We start from the raw sequence: 12043 nt of genomic DNA on the forward strand, positions 1-12043 counted from the left end.
CAAAATGAACTTTTCTTCCTCTAAGTTGTTCTTGCTGAGCATATTAGTCACAGAGACACAGCTGACTAAAATATATATGTGACCACATAGCCTGGTTTGTCTGGCACAACCCTGGTTTACGCCTATTGTCCTGGTGGCTTTATTTACTCTCAAAAGAGTGCTAGTGTGGAGGATAAATGATATGGCTGCCATATATATATATATATATATATATATATATATATATATATATGCACCAATAACATCAGGAACAGGATGGGGTCACCAATAAGAATGCTGAAATGGACCCCGATTAGCCAGCTCTGGAAGTGATGCTTTCTGTAGCTCTCATTCTGTAACTATGTGACCCTGAGAGAGTGTCAGCTTGACTCTCAACTTCTCCATAGTGCCCAGAAATGGGGCTTGCAGGCAGAAGCAGTGTTATTTCAAGCTCCAGTGTCCCATGGCAGAAAGGGTGGGACACAATGGGCAGTGCTGAGAAATGTCGGACTACAGTAGACTGCAAACTCCTGAGAGGCAGGAACTTGGGTGTGTCGAGCTCATCGTCACCCTGCTCCCAGCCAGCACAGTGAGGGCACACAGTACGCTCTTCTGCCCATAAATGAAAAGGGGAGGGAGGTGTCCAGCTGAATCCAGCCCTCTGAGCTGGACCTTAGAAACCTGAATTCTGATCCTGGTTCTGCTTCTGTGTGACCTTGAGCAAGTCATTTAGTCTCTGAGTCTCAGTTTTGCCTGCAAAATAAAAGGACTGGTGTAGGTCCCTTCTAGTCCTCTGTTTCTATAGTAAAGAATTTATCAATGGAATAATCCACTTTTAAAGTCCTAAGAATTCATTGGTGTTGAGTCCATTTTACAAGGAAGAGAAGAATAAAAGGACCAAAGAAATCAATCAGCATTACTTCCACCCCTGTGTGTGCCTGGGGCCTTGCCTGGCTTGGGCTGTCAGTGCCACCCAGCTCAAATTGACAATATGCTTCTACCTGCCATTGTCCAAGAGCATTTTTGGTACCAGGCATTAGATCCCTTATGAGGACACTCACTTCCTCCTGCAGTTTCAGGTAAAATAAACCCCAAGTCCTTTGATGCCAGAGGTAGAGAAGAGCTCTTCTACCATGTTATTAGTATGTTCTAGGACTTTGTAAATTTGTCCCCCTTTATTTTACTTGCAAGGAGTCTGTGAATTTGGAAAGGCAAACCTCTGGCTCCCTTTGCATTTATTTCTGTCTAGTTCTGAGATGAGAATGAACCAGGGCTTGTAGTCAGTAACCATGTTCTCTGCAGGGATGGAATGGTTTCAAGACTGAAACTGTGCTTCAGGGAGAAATATACACTGGAAATACAGCATTCCAAAATCAGAATCAGAAACTCTCTTTCTAATGAAAGCAGCTTATTTTGCATTTCATTGGTAGAGCTGATGGGGATTTTTACTGGCTCCCGCTGAGATTCCTCCTTGAAGATAAAACTAAAGGATGTATTAAGAGGATGGAAAGAAAAGGAGCTTCCCACAGGCTGAGAAATTTTAACCCGTGCAGGCTCAAGACCTGAGGAAGAGGCAGGAATAATCATTCCACTCCTCACTTAGAAACTAAGTGGAAAACCTGTTCTGAATTAGAACAAAGAGGCCTGAAGTTTTATAATCTTCATAGGCAGAAAGATATTGCCTTTGAGAAAAACCATGCTGACAGCCAGGAGCAGTGGTGTGTGTTGGCCAATTTCTGTGGTGTAAATATTCACACGGAAGCTACCAATGTGATCTCACTGAACAGAGCTGGAAAGAGAGACACCAATTCACCCTTGAGAGCCTGAAAAAATCAGCTCCAGTTGTCACGGGAAGCAGTTTCAAGGAAGGAGGGAAAGAAGAACTTTCTGAAAAAGAACCCTAACAGAAAAGAAGGAAGGGTAATTTTTTTTCTGTTCTAGATAAAAGGTTTTATTTTAACTTTAAGTGTACTGGATTAGGTGCCTTTAAGAACTCATCTGTTATTTTTAAAAATGCCACATCAAGGAGGTCATATAACTATAGAATTTTAATAATTTCCCAGGAGAACAATATTACTTTTTTTTAAGTTCACTTTAAATTGAGTGTGAGCTTTAGAGAGAGGTGTAACAGTTTTTCATCAATAGCAAGTTCTCAGAAAACTTGAGTGTGAATTATTTATTTCAAATAACATCCCATAGAAGACCCTGGGGAGATTTGACTTTCTCAATGGAAACTCACAGAAAATCCTTTCATGTGGTGAGCCCTTGTTGGCAATGTTAGAAACACCTTCGGATTATCCCCTCTATCTATCATCTATCTACCCATCTATCTACCTACCTTCCTACCTATATATATTTTAAATTCTGAATTTTCTGAAAGTGAGACATCCTTGTAGATATCTGAAAGTATTCTAGAAAGAATACTAGACCTTCAAACCAAAAAAAGAAACAAATTTCAGGGTGCAAAAAGCAGCATAGACAGGGTCTACTTTTGCAATTATATGGGTTTTGACCAGCAGGTCTCTTTCTGGGCCTCCTCTGGTGTGACTAGTCACAGTGCTTGAAGTTGAGACTGTGGAACCAGCTTCCTTAACAAGCTCCATAGGTGATTCCTAACTGCACTAAGGTCACCCTAACACTCAGTCACGACTGTGAAAGTCTGGAGAGCCCTCTCCATTCCCATTCTTTATAATCAGCATCAATCTATACGGAGTAGAGAAGTCCGGCCCCGTTGCCAAGATGGCGGCATGATTTCAGGGCCCTGGAAGGAAGTCTGTGGCCCTCCCTGTAATCCCACCACTTGTCGTCCATTGAACAAAACTCCATAGTCAGCTCCCCTTCTCCTCAGGATATAGCTGTTATTCCTGGGAGAGGAAATGCTCTCATGGTTTCCGTCACCTATACCCTTATGTAAAGAAGTCAATAGTCTCCTTCCAGAGGGAAATGTGACAGTGTTTGTTGGTGTAGGCGGTTAGCCAGAGGGAAGCAGGTATGGGAGAGGGGGTGGGGGACAAGAGGCAGGGGCAGCTGTGAAAGGGCTGCTGACAGGCAATGGACCCAGAGGACTCAGTGCCCATCATGGAAGGCCGTGAGGACATCACCCCTCTCCCCTGGTGTGGGTGGGCTATGGAAGACGTTCGTCTTAGAAAAGAGGGCACAATACTCAGAGCCACCAAATGGCACCTCAGTCTCCCCCCATCCCACATTCCATAAAGAGGACCCATCTCCCTTCTCCATAGACTTATGCTGGGCTGGGGTTGTGGCTCCGTGGTAGAGTGCTTGCCTAGCATGTGTGAGCACTGGGTTGGAGCCTCAGCACCACATATAAATCATATAAAGGTATTAAAGAAAATTAGCTCCACCTCACTATGCATTATTAAAAAAAAAAAAAAAAGACTTGTGCTCTCAAAGTCGCCCATGTACCCACAAGCTGCTCAAGGGCCAGTTGACCAGATATGACTTTCTACCAGGGGTGCTAAGCCAGAAAGGCCAGAAGTATGCAGGTGCATGCCCCCAGTTTTTACCCAGTGCAGGCATATGCTTTCCCCTAGAGAGGCAGCTGCTGCCCAAGCCCAGGGCCCAAAGAGGCTCTATGGCTACCTGCACTCCAAGGTTTTGTGCACTGAAAGCTCCACCCCTATCCTAACAAAAGCCCAAAGCCTAATCATTTTGACTCATCTTGCTCCCTGGCTCATCCACCTGCCCCTCTCTCTGATAGGTATCTCACTTCTCTTTTCCCTGCCTTCATTCAATACAGCTGCTCTAATTGCCATCCCTGCCTTGCTGAACTCTGTTCCTTTGCCCCGGAATTGCCCTGATCCTAGGCATCATACCCAAGGACCTAAGATTACCGCACAGCTCTTAACCTCCAGTAACAAATCGAAGGCCGGTGTATGTAATGAAGGGATTACGATGGAGAGAGAGGAATGCAAGAAAAAGGTAAGGCTGTTCCACCAAAAAATAACACTAACCGACCGTTTGGCCTAGGCCTGAATGGCCTACTTTAGGCATCATGCTCTCAGTGATTTTAGAATTATGGGGAACTTAGAGTCTTGATTTTATACTGAGAAACATTAGAAAAGCCAGGACAAATCAAACCGTCATTTAGACCCAGGGTTGGCAGTAGATTTTATTTCCCTTGTTGAGTTAAATGGACTGAGCATAGCTAGCTAAAATTCTACTGAGGAGACTAAAGCCACATCCAGAATCAGTTCCAGGGTGCTGTGGTTGATTAGTGATATCTGCTTTGGTTGTGGGAGGGTGGTGGGCATACATGTGCTACGTTTTAGCTACCCCTAGTTTAGAAAAAGCCTGTCTGGATACTGGGACAGTGATACTGACACAATGCTATCAGCGTAAGTAGGATACGATACCTCTGGAGAAAGGAGGTAATCGAGCGTGCCTTCCTTCATGTTATCCAATGCTTCATTACTTGGAACAAAAATGGTGTACGGTCCACCAATCCCATCCTTGTCTAAGGCCTGTCCCACATTGGTTTCCTGCATTTGAGAAATGAAATTTTGTATCCGTGACCTAGCTCAGAAAAATATTGAAAGCAATTCTTTAGAAAGCATTTATAGTTGAGATCCTGGTTAATTTGACAGAGGACTTAATGGTTTTTGCAAAGTCACTACAGGGACATACCTCCAACAAAGATCTGAACTTGCTGTATCTTGGTTGCAGCATTGTCATTATGGTTTGCTGGAAGGAGATGTTTTGTTTACAAATTAGTAAAAAAAAAATAATAAAGAGGTTTAGGAAATATAAATCCTAACATTAAGAGATGGATTACAGTTTATGTGTAAGAGTGGACACACATGGTCAACTGCCATACACTCTGCAAATGTTTATGGTTATTTCAATAGTTGCTCCTGTGTATTTTGAAGCAACTTCTGGCCATCGTCAGACAGGCCAAAAGGAATAAATTTCATCATGACAATAACTGCTCTTCTCTGTAATGAATGAGGAATACATTTCCATGCACTGAGCTGATTGATATTTTTACATAAAAGAGGCAAAAAAAAAAAATCAAGATTTTTCCCTGTATACATACTTCCTGCCTTTCTGTCTCTCTGCAGAAACACTCAGTATTCTATTGCAAACAGACACGTCATCCCGTCCTCTCTTTGCTGAGATCCCTCTAGTAGAATGAAGGACAAGCACATAGTGCTGACATTTTCTTCTTGGAGGTGACTCTCCAGGGAGACACAGGATTGCATTTGGGCTGACACCACTTTTACCTGGAATAGCTCACCTGGACGTTGCTCTCAAATGTGGGCTCTATCTTGTCCATGGCTCTGTCGAGGATGTGCACCAGCCCGTTGGAAGCGATTATGTTCCCTTGAATAATTTTTACTTTCTTTTTGCCTCGGTAAAGTTTAAGCTTTAGTTGATTGTCCTAAAATTCCAAAGAAAGATAAAGGATGTAGTGTTCTGGGAGGAGTAAGCACTGGACTAGAAGTCTCAAGTCCTTGAGTCCTGCCATTTATTGGCTGTGAGACTTTGGATAAGTCACATAACCTAACATGGGGCAGATGTATCTGCTTGGTTGATCTAGTGGAGGCTTTTGTTAAGATAAAATGAGATAAAGTAAAATCATTGGTGATAATCACAGGCTAATGTGGATAAGGTATTATAATGCTTTCCTCCAATAAACTGCAAGATCAACCACATTATTATGCAAATATTCGTTATTTAAACAGTAGCTTAAACCTGTGTTCTGAAGCAGCTGCTGGCTGTCATCCACTAAGCAATTTACTGTAAATGTATCATTTACTTTAGTATGTTGCACAGAGAAGGTGCACAATAAAAATATTTGTTGAATGAATAACTAAAGCTCATTCCTTCTTCCATGTGATTCCCATAAATTACAGACTTAGTAAATATTTTTTGAAAAAAAATGAATGATGCATGTTCATGTGAGAAAGGAAGCCACCTCTTCATATGTGTTATTTATATATTATCTATCTATTCCACCATCTACCTACCATCCATCCATCCATCCATCAATCCATCCATCCACCCATCCATCTTTACACTGGTTAAGATTTACAGTGTGGTTAAGATTGTGGGCTTTGGAGTCCGGCAGATCCACATGTGAACCTCTGGTTCTGATGCTTACTGTGTGATCTCTCTACTTTCCCACAGGTAGAACAGGGATTAGGCTAGGACCTCTCCCACAAGGTTGTCTGAGCCTTATGTAACACCAATAAGATTCAACCCTGTGCTTAGTGTGGAAAGAACTCTCAGTGATCCACGACTGTTGACATTATGTGAATGTAAAACAGGCCACAGCCCACACATGCACATTCTGTTGATTCATCACCTCCCCCACTACCCCCACTAAGTGGATTCACAAAAAGAGTTATTTGTGAAGGGGACAGGGTGGTTTTGTTAAACAAACAAAACAAAACAAAAGAACCCCAGAACTAATAGCATTGAGAGACAGAATGCCAAGCTGGAGAAGATGGATGAATCCCAGCAATCTAAAACAAACAGCCCATTTCCTTCGCAAGAGGAATGCTGATGGGGCTCTGTGATTGTGTTTCCAGAAAACAGGTTGACAGCAGTTTGTCTTCCTGCTGGCAGCTGAATGATGAGGGCCTCGAAAACTAAATTGGACCAGACCGAATCAAACCCTTTGCCGCCCCCTTTACAAAACAGCCCGCCCCTTCCTTCCTGACCAGGGTGTTCACTTCTTCCTACATAGGAAGACAAAAACAAGGACAAGGAAGGCGTTCTTGTAACCTTTTGCAAATCCCAAACACAAAGAACAAGAAGCCCACGGGCGTTGGCTTGGAGGACAATTGAGTTCTGTGTGTGAAACTCAGAGACATTCTCACCTTATCCCTGTTGAAGATTTCCCCCGACGCCCCGGTCAGGGTGTAGAAGGTGTCTGTGTTGTTCAAATGCTCTGTGCTCATCTGCCCAGCGATGACGTGCAGTTTTACAAAATACCGAGCAGCCTCAATATCCATCAAAAGCTCTTTCATCTAAGAAAAAGGGACTTTTTGACTGCCATTTGAAGGAAAAAATGAGTTTGATATGCGTGCTGGGCCTTCTTCAGAACCAAAGATATCAAGGCCAGTGCACCTAACATGCACCCTGGGCTCTTTCAGACACAGAGGACCTTGCATGAGCACGGCCACCCCAGGCCAGCCCTCAAAGACAATGGTGATTGGGAGAGTTGGGGGTCATGCCCAGTATACTACCAAACCTGGGAGGCTGCTCCAGGCCTGAAACTGACGTGGTGGGAAAAGAATGTCAGCGGGGCCAGGAGGAGCAGGTTGGTGACAGGGACCAAGGAATCTACCTCCAAGAAGAGGACAGGCATGAGAGACTGAAGAGAGTAAGCAAGATTGAGGATGCATTTGAACAGTAAAGATTTCTGAAGCCCACCAGACCAAATCTATATCTTGTCACTACTACATAGTCAACAGTCAACCAGCAGATACTATTTTTTATTACCTCTGTGCAAACTTTCTATATTAAATGAGAGACCACCTGCACAGTGGCCAGCATGCCATATTCACCAGCTCCACTCTCCAACAGAGGAGACATGAGGACACCTCTGGAGGTCAGGAGTAGACAGACTTATCTCACACAGGTGAGTGCTGATGGTGTCAGGGGAAGGGGGCCTAGAACATACTCGTGTTTGATTCAACGCAGCAAAAATTATTATTGTGAAACATCTTGGATTAAGATAACCTAATTTTTATCCAACTCAGCAACTTCATTACTTACATTAAACCAAATAGAAGTAGTTCATTGGTAGCATCATGCATGATAGGGCCCCTCCAACCAGCTCCACTGAATGACATTAACTCAAATAATAGCTGCTCACATTGAATTTTTCTTCATTTTCTCCTACCCCTGTTACCACTTATGATGATTTTAAAAGAACACAAATACCTAACGAATGTTTGAGTTTAACTCTTCCTACAGGACATGAGCAGTTTTGCATTATAGAACTCTTTCTTTTTTTCTTGCATGACTACATTGAAGAGTCTTTGGGGATTATCTTAAGGGGTAATGATAGGAATGGGGGGCCCAAGGAGACCTTTGGAAAGCTGGTCATTGTCTCTCTGCATGTACACGTACTTTCACTTTGAGAAAATTCATTGAGTTGTATACTTACAATTTGTGTGTTTTCTATAAGGATCCCTCACTAAGAAATCTATCCAATATTACATGTTCTCATTCATATGTGGAAGTTCACCATGGTGCTGTCTAGAAGCTAGAAAGGGTAGAGGGCAGTGGAGTAAAGGGAGGTTGGATAATGGGTACCCAAATACAGTCAGCTAGGAGGAAAAGTTCTAGTGTTTTCCAGCATAGTAGGATGACTAGAGTTGATGGCAATTTAGAATATTTTCTAAAAATCTGGGAGAGAGGAATCTAAAACTTTGCAGGACAAACAAATAATAAATGTTGAAAGAGATGGAAATTCTAATTGCCCTGATTTGATCCTTATGTATTATATACATGTACCCAAGTATGATTACACTATACTCCATACATACGTACAAATATTATGCATCAGTTAAAAATAAAAAAATATTTTTATCCCAAACCACCATGCTCCTCTCTAGTAGATTTAATTTTAATCAAGGTTTCCCACTTCAATTGAAGAAGACACTGCCTATTCACGCTTCCCGTGATTACCCTCAGGATCAGGTTCTTTCAAATACTCACATTGAATCCTTTCAGGCCCTTGTCTGAGGGCAACAGCACGGTGAAAGGTCCCAGGTTACTCAGTGGCCAGGCATAAGCTTTGTCTTAGGAGAAGAAATGTTCAAAGAAAGAAAACACCAAGTGGCACATAGAGGGTAAATCATGCTGTGGTTCTGTGCCCTGACTGGTCCACCCTGACCCTTCCCTGTTCTCATTGCTGTGACAGCCCTTTCTAAGCAAATGCAAGGCGCCATGAAGCCTTGTCTCCGACACAGCTCATACAACTGTCTAAGAGCTTCAAGGGTATCTAGGAGGAGCAGGTCAGGCATGTTAAGACCCTCTGACAACCCCAAGGCCCCTGACCACCTCTCTGGGCTTTCTGAGCTGTTGTCACTTCAGTGAGCAAAGATGCAGCCCTAGGGTCATGTCAAAAGAGCCCCATGCCAGTTTCATGTTCTGCCTTTGTCATCCTGAAATGCCCACTATTTGAGCAAAGACCTCAGATTTTCATTTACATTGGGCCCTGCAAATTATGTAGCCAGCCTGCATCCATCACCCTGGGGATGTTGGGACATCCGGATAAGCTCTGTGTTCTTGCCCAGGAGGCAGCGTGGATTAGCACTTTGTAATGGGGAAGGTGAGAGGTGAGCAGGACTCTCTTCAGGGTGACATTTGAGGGCCCAGTCCGCAAAGGACACTCTGATACCCTATCTGCTCCACTTGAGAGTCTAAGAGTCCTTAGAGGAAGCCCAAGTCACGACTCAGCTGGACTCCCCTTGGGAGGCCTTGGAGAGAGCAGGACATTTATGCAGGAGTCACACTAAGATTTATGAGTCCAGCACTGACCCATCCTTACTTCTTCAGTTGTGTTCTTCCCAGGACTGGTAATTTCTAATATAAATGCTGATATTTGAAGGTTTCTGTTGGTTGTTCAAGACTGTTTTTTATTTTTATCGATTGGCCAAACTGATGTTTAACTGGAAGCCTGGTCCAATCTGCGGTTAGCTATAATAGTTAACTCCCAAGGGGACATGGGGTATAGTCCCTAGAAGGCATTCGCAAATGCATGAGGGTGTTGTAGACTGCCACCCCACCTGGGAGGCTAGGGGAGGATTGGTCACTATAGGCAATTAGTGGCTTCTGGGCTGAGGGTAGGTATAACCATGACTGTTCCAAAATTCAAATGACATCTCCACTAAGGATTACGGATGCTGCCTCTGGGGCTCACTCTCTATCCCCCAGTGTTGCCTGATGACCTTTGTTCCTATTTAAAGGAGGCATAAAGTCAAGGAAATCAGTGGCTTTCCCTGTAATTGTAGGTCAGTCACTCTATGGTGACCCCAGGACCCTAGCCTCAGCTTTTCACCTGCTAATTCTTGCATTGCTAGATCTCTTGGCAAAGAACCACCTCCTTGGAAATAGCTGTCTGCTCCTACTCTCTCACATGCGTGATCCCTAGCTAAGGGGCTGGTCCAAGGAGACCAGCTTTGCCTATTCCCTTAGGCATGTGTGTGTCTCGAAGGTGTCCTTCCCAAATGACAGCTGTCATGGAGCATCCATAGCCATCGCTGCGTACCCAGGAGTGAGATGAAAGACGTGAGCCTTCCTTGCCATTTTCCTCTGGGTTCAGTGTTGAGTTCTCGGAGTCTCTCCATGATGTTTCCATAACACGTCGAGCCGTCGCCCACGTAACCTTTCCGGCAAGTGCATCTGCATAGAGGATGAAAACACGTTCTCAGGGTCAGAGCCATGAACTGTGGAGGTCACACAGTCCAACACCTCATGTCACAGATGTGGATTGGGAAGAGACCAGGAGGGATGCAGCCATGAGACAGTACTCAAGTGCAGCCCCTAACATCCAGGGGCCTTCCAGAACGGAGTCTTTAATACATTATGCCTGTCTGCAAACAGTAGATATCTTCATATGCTTTTATCTCAGTATTTTTCAAAGTGTGATCAAGAGAACATGAACCCTGTTTCACTTGGAGTGTTTCCTGTAGATAGAGATTCTAGGGTCCCACTGCTCAACCCCTAAATTAGAAAAAGCTACCAAAGTTTATAGGACAGTGAAGGCTCAGAACTACTGATCTGCTTAGAATACATTTCCCCTACTCCCTTCCTGAGATTTCTCAATGGCCCTCTCTCCCCCATAGATCAGGGTTCCCATAAGTATACGCTCATGGTACCCTGTAGCTCTTCTCTATAGAGGCAATAGCACCTGCAAATTTTACCCTTATCTGGTTATGTGATCCATATCTGCTTACCTACCTAGTTTGAGAAAAGAGCATGGGTAAGGGCTTTTTTCGGTATTTGTTCATGATTCACAGTTGTAATCCCAGGATGTAGCAAAGGACCAGATCCATAATAGGTGCTTAGTTAATAGTTGTACAATCCGTAGGAATCAAATTAAATAGAGAACTAGCCAAACCATACCACGGATGTGACTCATGTGTAGAAGAGTGTTCCAAAAAATGACGACAAGCTCACTAACCCAACTGTGCTTCTAAATATGGTCCCGTGGCAAATCTATTTTCAACAAGTTCATGGAACTGATCTCTGAGAGGCCTATCACCCTCTGCTTGGATTGCTGCAGGGGCATCCTAACTGATTTCTCTGCCCTCAAGTCTGGTGACGACTGAATAGATGCTATGGGGGATGGAGGGACTAATTCAGGGACACCTCTAGGAGAAAGTGATATTTATGCTAGTTCTGGAAGGACACCTATGACTCTCTCAGATGGACTAGTAATTGGGAGATTATTTACTGATTTAGACCTTGGGGCTTTTATAAAGAAGTGACTCTAGACCAAGGGCAACTTTGCTCCCAAGCAAGATTTGGCAAGGTCTGGAGACAATTTTTGTTGCCATGTGGGGATGGCGATCTCTTGGTATTTGGTCAGTAGAGGCTGGGAAGCTTCTAAATATCTACAGGGCAGAGACCAGCCACCCACAACAAAGGATTGTTCTGCCAGAAACATCTATTCTGTTGAGACTGAAAAACCTTGTTATGAGCCACTGCCAAGGTGCAGTAATCTGGGAAACACTCTGTTTAATATAAAAACGGTTTCTCACTTAGACGTCAACCTTCTCTGTAAGTTCTGCCCTAAGCTAATTTAAGGCATAAAGGGAAGAGGAGATTGGCAACTCTGGGAGCAATCTATTTGTCACCACTGAAAGTGAATCCTGGTATAAATTACGTAAGCTGCACTTGAAGACGACCGTAAACATTGAGACTTGAAACCTTTACCAACCACAAAATATGAGGACAGTATCTTTAGTTGTCATGAGGCCCGTGGTCTGTTTTGTATAAAGTGGGAAGTCTATTTCAATGGCCTCAATGCTGAAGGGAATGCATGAGACATAAATATTTTCAATTTTTAATTTTAAATCTCAGT

General features: G+C 43.6%; 1 protein-coding gene across 1 annotated transcript in view; it reads right to left on the reverse strand.

The window, feature by feature from the left end:
- Positions 1 to 12043, reverse strand: part of Stab2 (stabilin 2) — a 154639-nt gene that overhangs the window by 107715 nt on the left and 34881 nt on the right. The window contains exons 10-15 of the mRNA XM_026398214.2: positions 10226 to 10359; positions 8671 to 8753; positions 6822 to 6971; positions 5234 to 5377; positions 4624 to 4680; positions 4353 to 4478 (exon numbers count right to left, since the gene is read on the reverse strand). Of these exons, the coding sequence (XP_026253999.2) occupies positions 4353 to 4478; positions 4624 to 4680; positions 5234 to 5377; positions 6822 to 6971; positions 8671 to 8753; positions 10226 to 10359 (694 nt within the window). The remainder of the gene's footprint in view (positions 1 to 4352; positions 4479 to 4623; positions 4681 to 5233; positions 5378 to 6821; positions 6972 to 8670; positions 8754 to 10225; positions 10360 to 12043) is intronic.

Source organism: Urocitellus parryii, chromosome 5 (assembly GCF_045843805.1).
Source record: "Urocitellus parryii isolate mUroPar1 chromosome 5, mUroPar1.hap1, whole genome shotgun sequence".
NCBI lineage: Eukaryota > Metazoa > Chordata > Mammalia > Rodentia > Sciuridae > Urocitellus > Urocitellus parryii.